This window comes from Martes martes (genome assembly GCF_963455335.1).
Source record: "Martes martes genome assembly, chromosome: 11".
NCBI classification, from domain to species: Eukaryota; Metazoa; Chordata; class Mammalia; order Carnivora; family Mustelidae; genus Martes; species Martes martes.
In genome coordinates this window covers 26,029,298-26,044,143 of record NC_137899.1, presented here as the reverse complement: position 1 = coordinate 26,044,143, position 14,846 = coordinate 26,029,298, and the positions used below count along the sequence as shown (strand labels likewise).

Genomic DNA, 14,846 nt, shown 5'->3' with positions numbered 1-14,846 from the left:
GAAGACATTTGGAGTAGACCATCAATTGTACCAGGTCATCTGGGAGTTTTAAGTTGCAGCAGGTTAGCAAAAAATTAAGTGAGATGACTGACCTTGTTTTATAGTTCTGAAAACATGAGACAATGTCGTATGTTTACAAATCTATTCCTGATAATACTCATCAATTTTACTCACAATATCACTTCTTTAAAAATATAATTTTTCACTTGACTTGAGGATAATAGCTTGCTAATATAAAATGAAATTAGCTTGGACATTCATTGTTTGAATATCATTCACATGTTCGCTTTCAATAAGTAAATGTGTTTCAGGCATACCTAGTATGAGCAATTTGTTTTATGCTTTTAAAAATTAATGTGGGTAGGGGTGCCTGGGTGGCTCAGTTGTTAAGCTTCTGCCTTCAGCTCAGGTCATGATCCAGGGGTCCTGGGATCAATCCCTGCATCAGGCTTCCTGCTCAGCAGGAAGCCTGCTTCTCCCTCTCCCATTCCTCCTGCTTGTGCTCCCTCTCTTGCTGTGTCTCTCTCTGTCAAATAAATAAATAACATCTTTAAAAAAATTAATGTGGGTGAATGCTTGGATTTTCCAAGAAAAAGAATTGTGATATTTTTATCATTACATTTTTTAAAAGTTTACGCTTAAATTTGGGCAAATAGTTTAAAAGGCAATAAACCAAGACCCCAAGTGAAGAAAGAATTTCCTGGTGAATTATGCAGATATTTTGGACAATAGTTTCTTTCTTTGACCTTAGTAATTTTACATAGAAACCTTAGAGTGTTACACTTTATAAACCTTCAATTAAAGATTTCAAATCCATTCATAACTATCCTAATAGATTATGTTTTTTTCACTTTAAACTTATAGTGATATAATCTCTGATTTAAAAAAAAATAGATTGAATTCAGGTCAGATTACTTTTTGGCCATATGTTCTTTTATCTCATGTTGTGTTTAATTTGTTGTGACATCCTGCTTTTTATAAAGAACATCTAATGTTTAAGAGTTAGGTGAGCCAAAGAAATTAATAGAAAATACCCCATTCCTGCACTGGATTAGCCACTTTGAAATATTGTAGAAAATTTAGATACACATGAGTTTGGTTTCAACTATGTGCCTGTACTTTATATTTCTTGATTGTAAAATTCGGGGTAATGCTTGTACAGCACTTAGCACAATGCCAGACATGTACCAAGTATTCACTTCTTCTTCTCTATGGGAACCTATAATCATAACTATAAGAACAACTCCAACATTTACTTTGAGACCAAGGCTAACAATGAAAAATGAAACTCAATATTAATATCCCATCTGTGCAGTAGTAGGGGGAAGGAAATGATAAAAAGCCATTTTCAATAGAGCTAGAGAATATTATAAACCACTTACATTTATCTCTGTCATTTTCTCTGAAACAGCAATTATTCTCTCTAGTTTTGAATCTCCTAATGATGTGCAACTGCTTAATATATTTTGTTGACTCTTTTATTATTGCATTTCTTATACAAAATATGTAATGCTACTAAAGTTTGAAGAAAACACACAAGGATATTAAGGCATGATAAAAAGGATTGACTGTACTCTCTAGTATTATGAGTAAAATATGGAAGGGATACAAATTTTCATATACCTAAATGTTTCCAGCTATGGAAAAGCAATTAACCAGATTAATTCATCTACAGGGAGTTACCATGGGTCTTCTATGTGTGCTCCTATTTAAAATAGGCAAAGGAGAATTATTAGGGGAAGAACAGTTTTACTGGGTCACAATTTATAGAATGGCCAGGATAGATCAAATGCACCCAGTGATTTGGTGCAGTTCTCTAGCTGCCTGAAAATGAGATGGGCCTCTAGATCATCAGAAACCAAAGATACAATTTTCCACCTAAAAAGGGGTTGGAGCCTGCTCGGGTAGACTGGATTAGATATGTCTGTCACCTATTTTGTGGCTGTGGATCTTCACAGAATCAATCAACTTTCTTGTGATTTATTTCTCCATTTTTGAGGTAAGCCAAGCAGAAACTATTTTTAGAAAAGGAACATAGCAACATAGCCTTATAACCATTTCCTACTGTCTATTCCCTGACTTCCCCACCACCCAATAAAGTGAGATAAAATAAACTTGTAATTAGTCACAGGCAGAGCTTAAGAGATATGGATAGAACTGTTTCATCTTCCAGTTTCCTATAGACAGCTTTCTGTCTACTGCTTAGACAGAAATTTTATTTTACTGCTTATTTGACAAAGACAGTGTATGAAATCAATTGCCTGTTGATGTTCTTACCTTCCTGGACAATTCTGAAAATTGATTATCCATGATTATCCATGGCTTTATTTCTTATGGACTAGGGATAACTTGTGGTCTGAGGTTATAAATACCTAATGAAATTAATGTGATTATCTGATTACAAAAAAAAAAAAAAATCCCCAAACTCTAAAATGCACTTAGTAAACATTTTATAGGGAAACATAGAATTGAAATCTAGTGGGGACCTTATTTGGTTCTACACATACTGTTATGGACTGAATGAATGCTGGTCTCCTCCAAGAATCACAGGTTGCAATTCTAACCTCGAATGTGATGGTATTTGGAAGTGGGACCTTTGAGAAGTAGTTTGGTTATAAGGGTGGCGCTCTCATTAATGAGTTAAGTAACTTTACAAGAAACTTTAGAGAGATGATCTCTCTATCAGCCATGTGAGGCTACAAGGAGAAGATGGTCACTTGCAGATCAGGAAGAGTACCCTCACCAGATACCCAAACCCAAACTGCCAGCCTCTTGATCTTGGACTTAGCATCCAGAATTGTAAAAAATAAATACCTGTTGTTTAAGCCACTCCGTTAAATGGTATTTCTGTTCGAGAAGCCCAAAATGATAAGACACCCACCTTTTATGGTGAGAAACATGAGACCCAGAAATGAAAGGCCACTCAATGAATTAAGTGTTGGAGTGGAAATTGAAACTCAGTCTCCTAATCTGCAGTCTGGCATTCTTTCCACTACAGTCTTTGTGATTTATTTATTCAGCAAACATTATGGGGCCTCCTGTTTTTATAAGACATTACTTTAGAGAGAAGATATAAAATGACTAGGGAGTTCCCTGTCCTGGGGAGCTTACAGTTTAATATACACCATAGAGTAGACACACTTTTAATTGTATGGCCTGTTAGAATGTACAGAATGCTTAGGGAATGTGGCCAGGATATAGAACTTCAGAGAAAGTGAAGGCCAAAAGATCACAAGGAAAGCCAAGGGGAGGATAATTTTAAGCTGAAGGATGGACATGATTTCAACTGGGAATATCAAATGGAAGGCATTCTTATCTACAAAGTTTCTCCAGTTGCAAACAACAACAGGAAAATTAACAAAGCTAGTTAGATTTAAAAAACAGCTTTATGTGTCCAGGAGGCAAATACGATGGGTAGATTCTTCAAGGTGCCACTTTCAGGATGAACACACTTGCATTCACCTTCTTGGGTCACTCCACTGATAAGGCCAACTCCTGGAAGAGAAACTTAGATTGGCTAAGCAAGAGCAAGACAGATTGACCAAGAGTCTAATTATATTTATAGAGAATGAGAGAAATATAGCCACTCAAAAAAAAAAAAAAAAAAAGAAAGAAAGAAAGAAATCAAAGTGCTGTTACCAAAAGAAAGTAGTACAACATAAAGCACAAAGATGAGCACAAAATATAAAGCACAAAGAAAGACAAAAATCAAATGCTCACTCCTGCTGGAGTATGAATGGAAAAGAGAAAAAAACAAAACAAAACACTGAGGTAAAGAGAAGAAAAGACGACTCAGGTCAACAGAATGTTAGAGTAGCCTGATTGGCTGAAGCATAGGATGAATAGATGACATCAGATGAGCCAGACTTTGACTTGCTGGTCATCCTCATCTTCCTCTTTCTATGTACCCTGCACCATCCCAACCAGTAAATTGCTCTTCTCAACTTATAAGGTACAAACTGATTGCTGAAACACTTGATTCAAGGGAAGAGAAAGTTTGAGCTAATAGCCATCCCCACTAATGAGGGATGGGAGTACACTTGTTAGGTAGTTGCAATCAGATTCCAGGCACAAACATTGGAAAGCCTGGTGTATTTCTCCCTCAACCTTAGAAGAGCAACTGGCTTTAGCTACAAGGCTTAGGACTGACATTTTTTCTTCAGAAATATACCAAGGAGTCTCTCTCCACCTGAGCCAAGTAGCCTCTTCTACCATAGCTTCCTCAATCTGGGCATTCAAGTAGTAAAGGAGACAAAGCAGTTGTACTGGGGGGCATTTCTGAAAACTGTAGAAACCATCGAGATGCAGACCATTTCCCAATGGTAACATTTGGAGTTTTTCCCCACAAAATCCATGGGAGTTGCTTCTCTGATGATTCTCCCAGTCCTCCTCCCATCTTTCCTCTGAACCCCATTTTGGGTAATTTGTGAGAGCTTTGCTTTCTTCGTTTGTAATATGAAGAGTTTGAATCAAGGTCTGTCTTAAGAGTTCTTAAGTTATCCTTCGATGCCAGGCTCAAAAGCTTGTTTGGGGTCATGTTGAGAAAAGACTTGACTATTTCGGACTCAGAAGTTTGGTCTTCAGGCTATAGATTATGAAAGTTAAGTACATGATCTTTAGAAGCAGAATCATTGGCTTCAAATCCTTCCCAGATCTCTCATGGACAAATATGTTATTTGAGAAGGTATTATATCTTTTAAATTATTTTATTTTATAAAATAAATGGATACAAATTCACAGTTAAGTGAAGTAGCTCATAATTTTTAAGATATAATAGTAAGAGCCACTGGGGTTTTTAAGGGCAGAGTACAGTGGCTAAGTCATTGGCAGTGGCAGGTGCTCCGCTTGATGGAATGATTGGGTTTGGCATCTGGTAAGCCAGCAAATCTAGGTATCACTAACAAGTGACAAAACGGAAATGCCACGGACAAAAAATAACAACACAACCAAAAATTATAACTATGGCAAATAATGTGGTGGATTATTCAGTTATTTTAATAGTAGATAATATTTACTGAACACTTCACCATGTGGAATTGTTTAAAATGTTAACTTAAATACCTGAAATCAGGTAGTCTTGAGACCCAGGAGCTATTTTTCAGCTCAGTCACGGCCCCACTCCTGTTGCTTAATTCTTCTCTAATTTAAATTGCTAATTAAGGAAAAATGTGCCTTTAAGTGTGTGTGTCTGTGTGTATACATACTCTATAAATATATATATGTATATAAAACAGTTAAAAATATATATATATATAAAATAGTTATATATAAAACATATTGACTTGGATCATGTAAAGTTGCAGATAACAGAAAACCATAATAGTTTCAGAAAATAAATATATACTTTTTCTCATATAACAAGAAATCTTGTTATGTAGTTTCTGATACTATTTTAGGTGCTCATCGAAACTGTCAGGACCCAGGTTGTTTCTAACCTCTACTGCAATCTCCTAAGCGTGTTGGATTTTTCCCTTGTGCAAGTCACTTTATGGTCGGAATGTGACTACTCCAGGGCAGATATCTGGTCTAATTCAGTGAATAAGAAGTACCCTTCTTCTGTGTGAGGTCTCAATGGAAGACTGAAAAGGCAGGTAGGAAAGTGAGGAACTAGATCTTGTGACTATTTCAGATCACTGTGATCCATATCCTAGAGCAGAGCATGTTTGGGCCTGAAACTAAGTCAGGCTTCTTAATAAAAAAAAGGATAGTGGAAAGATTGCTGGTAGGCAAGTAGCAGAATTCACCATAACAAGGATAAATATAATTGCCTTACTTGAAAGATGCTATAATACATTATGAAGAAAAGTAAAGTATTTGTGAAATATGAGTCAAGAGAAGTCCTTCCAAAATAATTGTAATCATTTATGTCTTTCATTTTAATTAGTGGAAGAAATTTTTAAATAATTCTCAGAAACTTCAGCAGATAATTCCATGGGGGGGGGGGCGGTGAGGGGGGGAAGTTGTCACTGAATGAATAGACAGCTTTTTCTTATTGTTTTCTTAAGTAGGCCAAATTTTGAGAGGGCTAATGTAGTATTTTTGTAGTTAAAAAATAATGATTTCAACTGATAATCCATTTTCAGGGACAAGAATCACCCTGGATGACAAAATGTGAGTTTATCCATGTTACATTAGGTGAGTGATTCTAGCTTACTTTAGTGGACAGACTACATCTGTTCTCCTATAGTTAGCATTTTCTCGGGCTGCCAGAAAGCATCTCATCACATGGCATGTCCCACATATTAGACAGAGAGGAAAAGAGAAGAGAGCTGGGGTGCAGTTGCTGAAGAATCTGTATGCTTAGAGCCTTGCAGAAATGACAGCAGGGAGCAGGCAAGCATGATGGTTGCTCTATGGCTGTAATGAATTAGAAGCAAGGGTAGACATGATCTGTTGACTGGGCAAGACCAATGGAGAGAAACAGAATTTCAGGATTTCTAATTGTTAACTACTTCAGAGGGATGTCAGGAGGTCCAAGCTACATGGAAATGCAGGATGTTTGGAAGTATAAATAATAGGTAATTGTTGATAAGTGTGATATTAGTTTCAAGTGACTTTCCTATCTGACTGCTCTGCTTCTTTGACTAAGGAAATTGTTTTGAATTTGGAAAATTATATGTGCAAGCATTCTGGATGTAGTATTTATGTGCGCTCAATAAGCAGTATGTTTTACTTTGATGTCATTTGTTTTCTGCTATCATATCATATTGGGTGGAAGAAAAATAGATTCTGATTATTTGCTCAAATATATGAGAAATGGCGTTTGGAGAGTAAGAATTGTGATAGTCAATTCAGTTAAAAATACTATTTCTTATGGCATCTTACTGAAGCTCTGCCAACAGGTTAGGAGACAACTGAAACAATGGAGTCAGAAATTTCAAAAATATGTCAATATGTAGTTTGCAAATATATTTACTGTTTGTGTAAGAGGTGTTTGTGTTGCATATATGCACACCCACAGAATGCTATTTTTACATGGTCATGGTGGTGCAAATACATGGATGAATTATAATTTTGGGATTCAAAAGGACTTGAAGAGACTGATTTATATGATTATTACAGATTTCCTAGTCTATAATTTTTTGTCTTGGCTCAGTTGCTCAATATGTTTGAAAAGATAAAAGATAACTGTTTTAGGGATTTTTATTTATATTTTTGTAGGTATTTTGATTTCTTTTAAGTATAAGAATAAAAATAAGAATAAGAAATTATCTTCATAATTTAACATCACTGGGGCATCTTTGTGGCTCAGTAGGTTAAGGATCCAGCTCTTAATATCAGCTCACCTTTTGATCTCAGGGTCATGAATTCAAGCCTTGCATTGGTCTATACACTGGACGTGGAACCCACTTAAATAAAAAAATAAAATAAAATAATAACTTAGAATAATTACCTTTAGATATGAAATTAGTCCTTGATAGATGCACAGTGTAAGTTTTCTCACCTTAGTCCAGTTTATTTTTCATTAAAGTACAATGGCAAATAGGCTTAAAATTAATTCTATAATAATAACATTAATAATAATAAAAAACCAACTATAATAATAAAAGAAAAATATCTAAATTTTTCCAAACTTTGTCCCGAGTTAAAAATATCTGCACATAGAAAATTATTTTGATTTATTATATAAAGGGAGAAAGTATTAATATTTGTATAAGGTTTTTTTTCTTTTATCTTTTCATATGATCCCACTTATCAAAAAATACATAGTGACTTTGAATAACTTAAAAATCTTCTCAAACCTTGAAGACATACTAAGTGAAATAAGCCAGTCACTAAAGGGCGAGTATTATATGATTCCACTTATATGATATACCTATGGTAGTCAAATTCATAGAGACAGAAAGTAGAATGATGCCTGCCAGAGCCTGGGGGGAAAGGGACAATAGAGCTGGGGGGGGGTGTTCTTTTTCAGCCATGCAGTGAGACATTTCTCTATTATTTCAGAAGTAACACATATCTTTTGCCATAATATAAACTTCATTCTAAATGAAAAATAGTTTAAAGAATGTATTGTAGAGGGGTGCCTGGGTGGCTCAGTGGGTAAAAGCCTCTGCCTTCGGCTCGGGTTGTGATCCCAGGGTCCTGGGATCGAGCCCCACATTGGGCTCTCTGCTCGGTGGGGAGCCTGCTTCCTCCTCTCTCTCTGCCTGCCTCTCTGCCTACTTGTGATCTCTGTCTGTCAAATAAATAAATAAAATCTTTAAAAAAAAATGTATTGTAGAACACTGGCAATTATTATCTCAGTAAATGTTTTTATTATCAAGGAGGTAAAGGTTTAAATGGGTTCATGAGGGGCACCTGGGTGGTGCAGTTGGTTGAGCACTCAACTCTTGGTTTTGGCTCAGGTGATAATCGCAGGTGGAGGGATTGAGCCCCAACCTCGGGCTCTGTGCTCAGCGTGGAGGCTGTGTAAGACTTTCTCTCCCTCTGTCCTTCCCCCTCCACCACCATGTTCTCTCTCTTTCTCTCACTCTCTTTCAAATAAGTAAATAAATCCTTAAATGGGTTCATGACTATATCTATGACAGAATCAAATTACATACTTAAAATATTTTCCAACATCCTTCATTAAGAAACTTTGTCCTTCTAGGAGGAATTGTTGATAAGGATCTTCGTCACTACCTCAACTTACGATTTCAGAAGGGTTCTGTGGACCACGAACTTCAGCAAATCATCCGTGACAACCTCTACCTCCGCACGGTGCCATGTGAGTACAACAGGCAATGTTGTCTTTCTGTGTTAAAAAATAGATAATCAGTTATGTATCCATTATTTTTCTTTAAGAAAGTTAAATTGCATTGATTTTTTTATGATGGACTTTTGGGACAAAATTGATTTGAGATATGGACTTTTTTTGAGATATGGAATTTTTAAATGAAAAAACTTATAGCTACCATTGTGTGGTTTATGGTGATGTTGTAGCCAGAAGAGACTTGTGATTTTCAAGCTACAAAACTTATCTTACTTCTTACCTAAGTATTGAAAAATATTAATTCTAGTCCAGGATGCTGATGATTTAGAATGAATCATGATTGTGGTAGAACTCCATGCTGGGAGACAGGAGAATGCAAATTAAGTCTATTAGCTGAAACAGATATTTTGTAAATGGAATCTACACAGTAGTTCCCAACCTCGTCTCTGGTTTGCAGCAGGGAAACCTCACAAGTGAAAAGAAATGCATGGAAAAGTAAAGCTAAACGTTCTATAACTCTTAGAAAGTGATAACATTGAGTATTGAGTACAAATTTCTTATATGCAACCTATAGAAGTCCACAAAACAACAATCAGTGATTATGGGCAGTTTCTACTTCAAAAGAGAGGACTTGGTCAAGTGATAAAATTCATGCATCAACTTTTTAGTACTTGTTTCATGTTATTTAATAAATCTTCTCTTAACTTTGGGATGGTTCAAGGACTTTCCAAATCAGATCCTAGACCCTAAGTAGAGATCAAAATCCATTTCCTTCATGTTCCACGACCCCCAGAGATTTTACAATCTCCAGAAACTCTGTGGGTGTTGTGTGTACCCCTTTTGTTTTAGTTCTTCTTTGAATTTTAATAAACTCAAAGTTATTGGCTCAAGAAAGTTGATATTAAAGAAAAAAACTTGGCTAGCATAAATAAATAAAAAAAAGTGTGTATATATTTGCAGGGAGAGGATATTGAACTACAAGAACTATTTAAAAGGTGTGGATCATGGATGATTATACAGAAATGTTAAAAACACAGAGAGAAGTAAAATGGAAGGTCAGCCCCCAGCCCTTTTCACCTCTGCACGTCTCAGGAAGGGTAGACTTTTGTCATTGTTGACACTGAATGTTCATCAAAATAAAAATGTCAGGGCCCCACTATCATGTATTCTTAAATGAGAATGCTTACTGATTGACATCTTGTCTGTCCAAATGCTACCTCTGTCCGTTTGTGTTAGTGAAGTGAATAGACTGTTGGGCTCTTGCTTTAAAGCTAGAAGTTGAGAAAAGTGCATTCTTAAACTTGTAAGTTTGACATTAGAGTGATGGCCAGAAGAAGATGGATTAAAGTAAGTGACTGGACTATTTATAAGGTAACGGGTGGACGCATTTTCAAAGCTGTGATGTTGTCAGAGCAGCCATGTGCATTTATCTTTTGTGACATGAGAGAAAGGAGATCTGAAATACTGAATAAAGAATCCAGGCACTTTATTATGTTTAAAAGCTGAGGGAAATAGATAAGAGCCTGACATTCAGGAATAACTTGTAGTCCTTGCTAAGGTGATGACATAAATAAGAAGTCTTAATTAAATATGAAGATAATAGGAGTAAATTTTGCATTAGTTAATTAACTTCTTAAATAAGTCATCTCTCTTTAGAGTACCAAAGAAATACTATGAAGGAAAAATAAATATAAGGGTAAAATAACTAGGATTATATGAGTAAACATAAAGAGTTTTGTGATATGATTTCAGTACAAGGTCATAAATTCAATTAGAAGTCCTTGAATACCTCCTATAAAGTAGAGGATTAAAAATTCAATGAATCTAAATATTAAAATCAAACAATTATTCTTTGGATTTGTAGCCACCACTCCTAATAGCCAATTCCAGTAATACTACTCATTAAGGGTGCTCTTAACTTTGCATAAAAGTGAAGAAACATCTAAGATAGAAATAAGTCTGATTTATATGATCTTATAATCACTTTTATACTGATGAATTGTACTTGGATAATCCACAATATTCACTCAGTATATCTTTTAATAAAATGTTCAGACATATTCAGAGTATGCAACAAAAATGTGTCAGTCCTGTGAAAAATCATGGCTTCATTTAGAAACTCACTTGTGTGTCCAGCCTATCTATTGACCCTGAGTATGGAGTAACATTAGTTACATATTTTCTTTAGTCAGAAAATTCTCATTGGTTTTCATGAACCCAGCACCATGAAAGGAAAAGGTATTACTCAAGTGCGTGTTATTGCTCTTATAAATGCATACATTAAAATGTATGCCTCTTGTGTAATCTATTAATGGCACTCGGAATAGGTGCTGGATAACTCCATGAAAAAAAATGTAGTCAACTTCTAACTACGTAAGGATGGCTTAGCTTTTTTTGCAAGGCAAGGCTCAACTGAGTAATTCTGTGAACTACCCCATTACTCCACCACCAGTAACTATGTCTGGGAGGAAATGAACAGTCTTGGAGCTAGATTTCCTTGGTGTCTAGTGAATAAGAGAGGGTTCTGGGGTGAGAGTTCCAGGGACACCCTCGCCTCACACACCCCTGTACACTCAGCCAAATTCAGTTGTGGCCAACTTGGCTCCTGTACCCCTTTCCAAAAGGAATCTGGGTTTGGCTGCTGATCGATTTCCAAGCTGAGTGGGAGAGGGAGGTGGTCATCCCAGATCTCTACTGGGCCTTAATTATAGATAATATGAAATTGCATCAGTCTGTTCCCTGTCCCATAAACAGTTGACTGCATTTAGTCTTTTCATTTTGTTTCCCCAGAATCTTATCTCAGGGCCTAATTCTTCAAAGATACATTTTTTTGAAGCCGTGTCTCTAGTCATGGAAGGCAGGACTTGGTCACAGAAATAGGATTGTTGGGCATGTGGTGAACATGAGCATCCACACACCTGCATATGAACACAGAGGCTTCCGTTAGATCAGTTCTTCATTCTTTCAAATTAAATTAGGGAGAAAAGATCCTTAGGAACTAACTCTTGATATTTTTGCTAAAATATAAGCCGATCATATGATTTATATCCATTGAAGTCCTCAATTTGAAGCTAAATATGTGTCTTTTAATTGCTAGTTGTATGATTTATTGGAACTGGGAGTGGGTGGTAAACGTCTTAAAGTGTCCTAAAGTGAAAGTTGATTTTTTAAAAAATACATACTGTAAATGAATTTTCTACTCTTAGATTTCAGGCTGTACAGGATTTTTATGTAATAGAACTTCAGGAGATATGGGTAAATAATGATGAGACATTACTGTTATAATCTAGAATGTGATAAAGACTAACTAGGAAAAGTATACAGATAAAGGACTCAGAAGAGTTCAGAACATCCATCAAATAGGATTTTCAATTACCTTAATAGTACACAAAAAACAATTTCAGAAGCACTAAGTTAGCAGCATCTATTGAGAGATTAGATAAGATTATTTCACTGTAACATGTTAAGTATACAAAGTTAAGGCAGCATATGTTGTTCTTTGGGTAATATAGATTCAAAAGTATATAAAAGAATTTAATGGAATTAATACTTAAAAATATTGGTTTAATTTTCAAGTGTTTAAAAAGTAAAAACAGAGTGTTTTGGTTTGAATATTCTACTGAGCCTAAAGGTTGCATTTAGTTAACTCTTGAATCTAACCAACCACAGTTAAATTGGCTGTGCTCCTTAACTACAAGAAAAAAATAACTACTTTCATTTACTGATGAAATTCTGGTCTTTTCTATCCTTAATATTTATTAAAGACACAAATTAATTTTCAAGGCAGGTATGAGCAGATATAAATTTTAGATGCTTTTTCCCATTATACTAGATGCCATGAAGAACTTCAATGACCAATTTTAAAAGTTTCAAAATGAAATGGAAGGTAGTTAAAATTAAACTTCTCTCCCAAGTTCATACTTTATCATTTGGTGAGATGTTTTTATTGGGAAATATTTTAAATTTATTAGAAGCCAAAAGAAATATCAGCATATACCAAGTAAAAGACAAAAATCAATAAAACCAAAGGTCTAAAACTATTCCATAAAATGTGATAAAATGAAAAACATAGATTTAAGATATGAAAGAAATTGCGTTTATGGAAGAGCTGATTGAGGTATAACTCACAATGATGTTTCTACATATTTAAGCACTTAAAGTTAGTATAAACTACGTCATGTTAAAAAGAAGCAATATCAAGAATAAAATTATTTTAAATTTTCCGTTATGTTAAATTATCTTTCATAGAGGAGCAAATAGAAGCAGGGTCTTTAAGAGTTACGGGAACTGCTTCCTTTTAAGAAGAGCAGTTACTAACATGCTGAAAGGTATAGATATGCAAGGGGTCAACATCCCATTCCCATAGTTGTATAGGACAATGATCAGGGAGGACTAATGGAGAGAAGCTGCTGAACACGTATTTATTTAAAAGTCTGAATTTTTTTTTTAAGTTTTAAAGTAGAGCAAAATTTTCTAGTATACTGCATAGAGGGAAAGAATTTTAATTCTTAAGACACATCAGTACTTTTAAAGCTTATAAAAATATTTGTTAATATTCAACAAGGCAATATGTTCTTGTGGGCATGAGTGAATCTTTCCAGTTACTTGTAATTTTCATCATGAAAGTATAGTTCTAAGCATGTAGTAAGAAAAGAGAGTGATATCAACCTATGGGTTAAACTACAAAAACTATACATATATATATATATGGTTATATATATATATATATACACACACACACACATATATATATATATATATATTCTTCCAATGACATAAAATTCTGTGAGTTGAAGGTGATCAAGAATATAATTAACTATTCCTGATATCTTTAAGTAGTATAGGGTCATGTGCTGGGATGGTAGGTTGAATTATAGGTAGACATGCAAGCATAGAACTGGAGATATTAGATCCAACTGAATTTTAAACCAACATACAGCAACAGATGTATATTATATGTCTGTTTCAACCTTAGCCTTATTACTTCAAATAAGAATCATTGATTTAGAAGCTCCTTTTAAAGCTGCTTTTAGAATATGAATCATGTTCTTCTGCAATTATTTCTGAATCAAGTTGCCAGATTTTTGTTCTTTGAAAATGAATTTTATTTTTTTAAAATAGCCTAATTGTATTTGTTGCTAAATGTTTAGAATAGGGTTATTAGAGAATAAGTATGATTATTAGCATTGTGGAACAAAGAAGGAAATCTGTAAACAAATGAAACTAAATTTCTTGAGAGTTCTACACACTTCCCTGGAAAACTAGCTCAAAAGAAAAATTTCAAAAGCTTCTGAGCAGTAGCAAATACTTGAAAGGCTTCTTTCTCTTCATTTACTCATTCAGATGTATGCCTGAGTGGTATATGTTCAAAAATGTGTTATTACTTTATATAGAAAGCTATATTAGTTTTACTCTCTGCCCCTTATCACTGAGAATATAGTAAGGTCTAGTTTTACATCATATACATGAAAGTACAATACATTTTCCTTTTTCTTTTTCCTAATGAGCAAAATGAATGCATCTTTCCTGGTCAGATTAATGTTCATTGGGTTGGTTGACAGAGTACTCTACAGAAGAGAAATGGCTCAAAAAGTTGCTTAAATGGAAAGTCAAAAAACATTAGAAGTGATTGTATTGATTTATACAATTGACACCACCAGACACTAGTTTTTGAATAAAGGAACACATCTGGCTCAAAAAAAAGCAACAAACACCAAGTGTGAATAACCTCACTAATTTTCCAAACCATATAAAATTCCCTTTGCCCTGATTTGATCAACTTTTTTGTGTATGGCTGTGACCAACCTCTCTTTTGGTTTGTATTTCTTTCTTTCCTTTTTATAAGAAACCTGGGTTTGTGGACCATGGGTGGGATAGCCAGATGGTATGAATACTCTTGGGCTTCAATGGCTCCAGCAGCTGGCCTAGAGAAGAATCAGAGGGGAGTGCTTAAAGCCTTTTCTCCACCTCCAGAAAAGGCGGTAATCATAGTCAGTAGAAAATAGCTCATCTTTCATGGAGCCCAGAATCTGCTCCCTGTAGACATTGAAGTTATAACCCAGTTGTATATAAAGAGGTCAACATATCTCATTGTATGCCACTGCACTTCTTGAGTAAAAAGAATTAAGACTCTGTCAGGTTTACATCTACT

The 14,846-nt window shown here is 34.9% G+C and overlaps 1 protein-coding gene across 3 annotated transcripts in view; it reads left to right on the top strand.

The window, feature by feature from the left end:
• Nucleotides 1-14,846, top strand: part of MAGI2 (membrane associated guanylate kinase, WW and PDZ domain containing 2) — a gene marked incomplete at its 3' end in the record, with an annotated part of 1,345,444 nt that overhangs the window by 365,005 nt on the left and 965,593 nt on the right. For all 3 annotated transcript variants that reach the window (XM_080818052.1, XM_080818051.1, XM_080818053.1), the window contains exon 2: nucleotides 8,594-8,710. In XM_080818052.1, the coding sequence (XP_080674178.1) occupies nucleotides 8,594-8,710 (117 nt within the window). The remainder of the gene's footprint in view (nucleotides 1-8,593; nucleotides 8,711-14,846) is intronic.